Raw genomic sequence first — 8,614 nt, 5'->3', positions numbered from 1 at the left:
ATGGAGAATTTTATCGAGAGAAGAAAAAAAAAAAAAAAAAAAAAAAAAAAAAAAAAAAAANAAAAAAAAAAAAAAAAAAATTGGGAGAAGAAAAAGACGGGAAGAAAAATCGACAAAACCGGACATGAACCATTAGGACGCGGCTCCTGCTTACAATTTCATGAGTGCATTAGCATTTGATCATCGTTGAGTGGTTGATTATGGTGTCTGTCGCTTCCGCCATGCAAGGTGGTTCATCAGGCATCGGCTACGGGCTGAAGTACCAGGTCAATGTTGTTCAATTTCTGATGTCAAAATTTTTCATGTTAATGAAATCATATAGATCTCCTTAAGCTTAAACCCTAATTCCCATTCTCGAAATTCTGCTCTACTCCAGGCTCGGTGCATCGCCGATGTCATAGCAGATACTGATCATACCAGTTTCATCACAGGCACTCTCAGTCTCAAAGACGAAAATGAGGTTACGCTCAATTTCTCTGATTTATTTTGTCGCATGATTGTTGTTGTTTGTTTTTGACACGGATCTGAAGCAATTCAAGTCTATTAGGTGCATTTGATTCGGATTTCATCGAGTGGATCAGAGCTTATATGCGAAGGTTTGTTTTCTCACCCCAATGAGATCTGGGACCTGGCGTCTTGCCCCTTCGACCAGCGCATTTTCTCTACCGTTTTCTCCACTGGTAATTAATTAGTTTTCCGTGCTTTCTCGATTTCAACTTTCTGTCTTGATTTCTATACCGCATTTTTATAAGTTGCCATTGTTGACTATGCATGGATTGGTTTAGTTCTTCTTATAGTATTTCTACTTTTAGATGAACTGGGAAGTCACTGATGGAATTAGGCGAGGGAGTTTAAGCATTTAGCATAGAACTTCTCTGTTTACAGAACGTGGGGATTGTCGAATAACTTTCAGATAGAAAACGTCCTGTTCTTGCTTCCACTTTCCTTTGATTGATTCTCTTCCATTTTCTTAAGGTGAAAACTTTGAGGCAGCAATATGGCAAATCCCTGAGTTATATGGTGAATTGAATTCTCCTCAGTTGGAACGGGTTACATCCCTTGATGAACATGCTAGTAAGATCAATTGGTGAGTGATAGTCGGACGCAATTCTTATTCTTGGTTGCAATTGTGTCCAACTGCATTTGGCCTATCTGAATTTCATATTTTGTAAATGCAGAAGATATACCAAATCAATGTTTTTTTTCTACTTCTAATAATTAATTCAAGTAAGATTTATGCTCATTGAAATGTAATTCTCTTTGATATTTTAACCTTCAAGCGTTTCTCTGAATTTTACTGAAAACTTTTTCTTTTCTTTTCACTTATTTGCTATTGCTAGACCCATATGAACTTGTTTCCTATGGTAATTCAATTCATGCCTTCCCAAATTTGGGTTCTGATTCCTAACAAAGATGGCTGGACAGCGTTCTTTGGTGGCCATCTGGAAGACATGATAAGCTGATCAGCATTGACGAGGAAAATATTTTACTATGGAGCTTGGATTGTTCAAGAAAGATTGCTCAGGTAGACTTAAATAGAAATTGTGTGGTGTGTGATTGGATCCTATGTTGAGCAGTTTTCCCTTTTGTACCCCGTTGTAGTATATGCACGGGTAGGTTAAGGTTCAGAACTATAAGTTTCTTAGATAAGAGAGAATTCATTAATCAAGAAAACCTAAGTTAAGGAATCAATCTTCAAACACCAAAAGATTTGCAGATTTTTGTTTTTTATTTTTTGCAATTGGGGTATATCATAAAGGAATTATAATTGTATAAAGAAGACTGGTTAAAGAACTCCATGAAATTGACTAAGAGCTTCTCTTTAAGCATCCTTTGGTTTCTCTCATGCCATTGAAAGAGTTTGTCGTATGAAAGTTAATATAATAAAGGTTGTAATAATGTGTACTTCATTTGTCATATCAACTAGATAGTAGCAATTTATTTCAAGTCTATGTGATGATTTTATTTGGGGCTTACTACAATCTAGGTACAATCGAAGGAGTCAGCTGGGCTGCTTCATTATTTGTCTGGAGGAACGTGGGATCCACATGATTCAAATGCCATTGCAGCAACTAGTGAATCATCCGTTCAATTTTGGGATTTAAGGACAATGAAGTATGTTATCGTTTATGCTTTATGTTTTTTACGGAGGATGCATGTACTGTGTATGTGTTTTCAATCTATTTGTGCTTATCTTGGTACATGAGCTTCTTGTGTACCCGAATATTAGGGGGGATATTTTTATATTTGTGCTTATCTTGATGCATGTACTGTGTATTTGTTTATTGATAAGTTTTTTGTACCTTGATTTAATCCCCATATACTATCTGCCCATTTTTAGGATGGCTGTCTTGGTAAGTAAAAACGTTGAAAGGTTAATGAGAATTTTTTGTGGGAATGTGAGGAGGGTGTGGAGAGGTTTTCCTTTGTTTTCTCAATTTGTTAAGTGTTTTATTGGGGATAATTCGATTACCTATTTTTTGGAAGATTCTTGGGTGGATGAGAGACCCTTGTGCGCTTTGTTTCCACATCTTTATCATTTTTCAAATAAGAGGATGCATTCAGTAGGGTTTTGGTGAGTAATAGAGAGTCTCAAATGAGGAGCTTTGGGAGGCAATTTAAATACATTGTGTGGGCATCCGTTAATAGGGTTTTCGTAATTATCAACTTGGGTTTATTTTCTTGGATTGGGCCCCGTTTCTGTAATTAGTTGTGGGGGGAAGGGGGTCTTTTGTTGGTGGACTTGTATTGTATGCCTTTGTATTTTTTTTTCATTTTATCTTAATCAAAGCTTGGTTTTTAAAAAAATAGATTGGTAAAGTTTGAATTGGCTTATGAGAAGTTAATTGCAGGAAGTCAGACTCGATTGCATGCTCTGCGTATGTTCGCAACGTGGATTACAACCCCAAAAAGAAACATTTGCTTGTAAGGCTTCGTTTTTAAAAGATTAATATTTATTTCGGCTTTTTCCAAGAGCATCAAATTTGAAATCTCTTCTATTTATTAGTGAATGCAAATTGAAAAGGCTCTTGTAAAAAAAATTATACTAGAATCATTAACCTCATGTCACTATCAAACATAGCCGTAACTAGAATGTTGTTATCAAGTACTGTGATGGAACAAGTATTGCGATGGACTCACTAAGCCTAAGGTGTGCCTTCATGCTAGAAAGTAAAGAAAACTTTGGGTGGTGACTTCCTGAATTTCACTGTTATTGTTGGGGTCAATTTAGGAAGTTAGAGTTACCAATGTTAATTGGCTTGGTTAGAAGTCAGTATCTGACATTTGTGAGACTCACGAGAGTGCGAAAATTGTGAGAATTCTCTCTCGCTCTCTGTCTCTCTCTCTCTTCTTGAAACCTAAAATTGTGAGAGTAGTCCAGATAGAGTATAGACCTTTTTTTTTCTTGTGGGAACAGCGTACAGACCTATTGAATGGTTAATCTGTAAGTTGTAACAATTTCTATCAGTAAAACATCTTTACTTGTCCTATCCGCACTGAATGCCTGTCATTTTAGTGGTATATAATCACAACTACCTGGATGTTTTCTAACATTTGCTTCTTTCCTGAACATCCTTTGCTTGTCTTAACCTACGTAACTTATCATGTCTGATGTTTTACTTGCATTCTATGAGTTTAGTCATTATCCATCACTTTTCTGGACATTTACTATAGACTATTTGAGCTGTGCATGAGCTTAAAAGGAGGAGTCCTTTTACAAGTTCATAAGAATGACAGACTGTTTCGTTCTTCTATGTCTCAATCTAGTGTTTGCACAGCATTTCTTGTATTTGTTTTCCATGTTTGCATTAATAAAACTCCCTTGTATCAGGTAACTGCTGAGGATGAAACTGGAATATCTATCTGGGACCTTAGAAAGCCAAAAGTCCCGATCCAACAACTTCCTGGGCATACCCACTGGTATCTTTTTAAATAGTCCATGTTTTCCTAGAATGTTATTGAACAGTAAATTCTGTTCTGGGGTCAAGTTAAATGTTTTAACTTTGATCCTTTGTATTTAATAATTCAACAGGACATGTGCTGTTCGTTGTAATCCTGAATTTGAAGGGCTAATCTTGGTTCGCTCTCGTTTTCTCCTCTCCATTTCTTGATATAGTTATTTTTTCTGATCCATTTTACTGTTCGGTCCATGTTTGTTAGATTGCATTATATACTTCTCTCCCATACTTGTTTCCAATTTGAAGGTGTCAGTTTCCTTTGTGAAGTCTGGGGCCGTTTTTTTTTTTTTTTTTTTTTTTTTTCTAAATTTCATATAAAGTTCTAGACTAATTGTATGACAATCAAATTCCTTAGTTAATTAGCTAGTGAAATAATTTTTTAGTACAAGCTCGTTCATTTTTTCGACGTATCTTTGAGTCAATGACACAATGTTGGCGATTGCAGAGTGCCGGTACTGATTCGGCTGTCAACTTATGGTTGGCATCCATGACTGATGGCGAACTAAAATCTGAAAGGTCATCTTTTTGTTTAGGATGTTTCTTTTTCTGTTTCTCTTTAAAGTTTATCCTAATGCTTCATATTAACTTATGAGCAGGACGATTGATTCACCACGATGTCCAGTTGATCCATTACTGCATTCTTACAGTGACTACGAAGACAGTGTTTATGGTAACCGCTGTAGCCTTATTGTTTCAATATATTTATCCAGTGGGTAAAACTGATTGGGTGATTTTAATTTCAAATTAAAAGGCCTTGCTTGGAGCTCTCGTGAGCCTTGGATCTTTGCATCACTGTCCTATGATGGGAGGGTAAGTAGCATCAACCTTTTCTCGAAGGGTCGCCGAACATGTGCTTTGACATTGCATTTCAGCTTCTTTTTACTGTCAATAGATCACATGCCATCTAATTTCGTTTTACTATTTTTCTGCTGCTTAAATTGAGGTTTTATATTTTAAATAAATCTCGATTAAGTTGTTACGCAAAGTCGGTTGATCGTTTACAGAAGCTCATTACTCATTTGATCTTCCCGCAACATTTATGGCCGATATCCGTGTCTGTAAACCAAACCATTTTACAATCCTAAAGAATGACATTTCAGTTATTTCTTTTTCTTGTGGAACAGGTCGTTGTAGAATCAGTGAAGCCTTTTCTCTCGAGATAATGGAGTTCATTTTAGTTTTTGTTTCTCAATATTCATTGCTTCCTCAGTTTGTCTCTGTTTCATCAGCTAGAGTAATTGTTCCTGAATTTAGTTCAAACAAAACCCCACTCGTCTTTACAACGCTATCGATGAGATTGAGATTGCTCGATGCTCGAGGACTTCTCCAGTAACAGAGAAAACATACACACTACTCAGGGAGTAATTTTATTGTACTGAAGATGAGCATATAGCTGTTATGAACAATATGATTCGTTGTTTGTTTTGTTGTGTTGAACTTGCTCTACAACTGGTTCATATAGCTTAAACTTTCAACCAGAAAAGAAAAACAATGTTATATATACTTTGATTTCCTCTTGCTTTGGATGCCTATGTTATTTGGTACTTGGAAGTTGGGCACAGCTGGGAAACAAGAACAATAGCCAACCTTCCGATCGCCCCTCACTGTTAAAATTATTGCCTTGAAAGAAAGAAAGAAAAGGTTTGGTAATGATTTTGTCCTATTTGTGAGATTCGAGATTGGTTAGAGATGGAACAGAGTATGTGGAAACTTCTCCCTGGCAAATGCGTTTTAAAAACCTCAAGGGGAAGCTCGGAAGGAAAAGTTTAAAGATGATAATATCTGTCAGGTGAACTTGTACCATTATAAATGGTATCAGAGTTAAGACACCGGGCGATGGGTCAGTGAGGAGGTTGAGCCTTGAAGGGGGTGGACATGAGGCGGTATGCCAGCGAGGATGTTAGGCCCTGAAGGGAGTGGATTGTGAGATCCGTTGTGAGCATGTACCATTATAAATGGTATTAGAGTCAGACATCGAGCGATGTGTTAGCGAGGAGGCTGAGCCTCGAAGGGGGTGTATATGAGGCGGTGTGCCAGCGAGGATGTTGGGCCCTGAAAGGAGTGGATTGTGAGATCCGTTGTGAGCTTATACCATTATAAATGGTATCAGAGTCAGACACCGGGCCATGGGTTAGCGAGGAGGCTGACATGAGGCGGTGTGCCAGCGAGGATGTTGGATCCTGAAGGGAGTGGATTGTGAGATCCGTTGGGGAGGAGAACGAAACATTCTTTATAAGAGTGTAGAATCTCGCTAGCATATGCAGGTGTAGGTGTGGATGAATATGATTTGGAGTTTTGATGGTTATCCAATATACTTGGATGAGAGAGAAGAAGAAAGTCCATGACATGACCGGCGGTGAAACCTCTGGTTTCCTCGTTCAATAGCACAGGTCTGTACACCAAGTTTCCCCTCTCCACTTACTTATTCTATGGTATTTGTTTGAATTGAAAATGTGAGTGGAACTTTCGCTAACCACGTGTACTTTTGCCACGTTGGATGTAGTTTTTCCATTTTATCCACAGACATTGAGGTGCCTTTGTCAATCAGAATCTTGCCATGTCACCCTAGATTGAGGAGGTTGACACGTGTCGAAACCTAGTGCAAAGAAGGGAAAGGCTAAAAAGGTGGATAAGATTTGACGAAACTTGATGAGTTGGAAGCTTTTGCTTTCCAACAAGATTCCCATTCCCATCCACTTATGATTATTGTTTTTTTGTTCCTTTTTTATTTATTTATTTATTATTATTATTATTTTTTGCTTCTCCCCTTATGCAGCCATGTTCCACGTCATCGCCAGCAAAGAAAATCCTGAGATTTTGCTGTCTTTAAAAATGTTTATTTTGGTGCGTCGGTTTGGGATTACAGCCCCACCTAAGCATATACTAATTATAATAATTATATTAATAATAACAATATCTTTCATTAAAAAATAAATTATAAATTAATAAAAATATTTCTAAATTTGGTCATTTCTCTACAAGTTAAATTTTTTAACAATATACTCTTAAACTTGAATTTTTTTTAAAAAAGATTAATAATTTGTTTAAAATATGAAGTGGAGGTGCTTCCGTCAGCATGCATGGACAACTCATCCTGGAGCTTCTGCTCTCCTCTGGGGATCTCGAGAATCAAGCGTGGGGCTTGAAGATCCTACCGCATTCCGGGGGCCGCCTTTCGTTGCTTTAGAAAGGAGAGAATTTCATAAACTCAAGGCAAGCCAAAACCAACTCCTAAAAAGTGGTCGGGAAGACAGATACTACTAAAAAAGGCGAAACTCACATGTTTTTAGAGGTGGTCCTGAGATGATGATATTCATATTCCATAACAGCACGTCCGGCGGCAGTGCCCTCGATTGTTCCAGAGAAAAGGATCATGGCGCACCAGAACCATGACATCCAGCATTCGAGAAGTAGCTAGTCGCTTCTGGACAAGCTTCTATCAGGTCGAGCAAAGGATTCAAAATCTTCGTCTCACCGGTTCAAATCTACTATTGGGATGCTGTATTTCCAAGATTGGATTTCATATTCGAATGAACCCTTAAGAAGACATGATCCCAAGCTGATACTTGACATGTACCCCCTCTTCCCGGTCCATCACAAAGATGTTAAGCCCGCCTATTTTTTAAAACGAATTTAAGTTAAATGCATTTTTGAAATAGGATATTTTTTTTTTAAAATTAGGAGTATTTTTTTTTAAAAAACTTCTTTTTTATTTACTGTGGTTAAAACTTATTTATTTATTTTAATTTGAACAATGTAGGTGATAATTTAATGTGAAAAGGGACAATTATTGGTAAGTAGTGATTGATATTAATATAAAAATAATGGGTTGTTATTAATCATTAATAGTTAAATCCAACTAATTATTATACTAAAATGAATTCAATTAATTGTAATATTTTAATACTAAGTAATCAACCAATTATGTCAATATGCACTAAACTCAAAATAAAATATTAATTCCACCAATAGTTCAAATTCATTAATTCACGAAATTTAAGGTTTAAATTGATACATTCTTCGAGTCTCGAAATATAATTTTTTTTTTTAAATTATAACGTCAAACGTTATAGCAATTCGTGTGATTCGTGAATAAAGTTTAGTCCTAAACTTTAGGTTAATGTTAATTTGGTCCTCGAACTTTGAAAAAAAATAGATCACTGAAACTTTTATTTATTACGTTGAAACTATATTATAATTTAAAAAAAAAATTAAAAAAGAAAAACATGAACAAAAATAGATGAAACAATAACAAAGCTCATTTAAAGTTAATAGTCCCAAAATATGAAATTTAAAAGAATAAATTATTAGTTTACTCCTTTAATAATATATCTCCAACTTTATGAATCCTTAACATATTTAATAAAAAATTAAAACTTAACTCGTGTATTGATAAAAAAAAAATTAAGTTTACGTGTACGAGGTCGGATACCATTCGTTGTTCTCTTTGGGTTTTCCTTTTCGAGCTTCCTTTAATGTCTTAAAACGTGTCTGTTAGGGAGAGATTTTCACATCCTTATAAGAAATGCTTGGTTCCCCTCTTCACCGACATGGATCTCACAATTTAGGAATTAAATAGACACTAAACTCGTAATTTAACATATTTAAATTAAATTAACGTATATGGGTAGATAAAATATGAATTTCTTAAAAAT

At 35.9% G+C, this 8,614-nt stretch overlaps 1 protein-coding gene across 1 annotated transcript; it reads left to right on the top strand.

Annotated features, from left to right (window-relative positions):
- Positions 1–89: 89 nt before the first annotated feature.
- On the top strand, positions 90–5,479 carry LOC111806133 (WD repeat-containing protein DWA2-like). The gene is made up of 13 exons (XM_023691494.1): positions 90–266; positions 377–460; positions 548–680; positions 976–1,087; positions 1,426–1,525; positions 1,988–2,115; positions 2,853–2,925; positions 3,833–3,921; positions 4,034–4,079; positions 4,405–4,475; positions 4,556–4,629; positions 4,711–4,769; positions 5,084–5,479. Exons 1-13 carry the CDS (start codon positions 201–203, stop codon positions 5,120–5,122), a joined length of 1,074 nt encoding a protein of 357 aa, XP_023547262.1. The 5' UTR covers positions 90–200; the 3' UTR covers positions 5,123–5,479.
- Positions 5,480–8,614: the final 3,135 nt, after the last annotated feature.

The sequence above is a fragment of the Cucurbita pepo genome, chromosome LG11, assembly GCF_002806865.2.
Source record: "Cucurbita pepo subsp. pepo cultivar mu-cu-16 chromosome LG11, ASM280686v2, whole genome shotgun sequence".
In the NCBI taxonomy this organism is placed as follows: Eukaryota; Viridiplantae; Streptophyta; class Magnoliopsida; order Cucurbitales; family Cucurbitaceae; genus Cucurbita; species Cucurbita pepo.
This window is presented reverse-complemented; position numbering and strand designations above follow the sequence as displayed.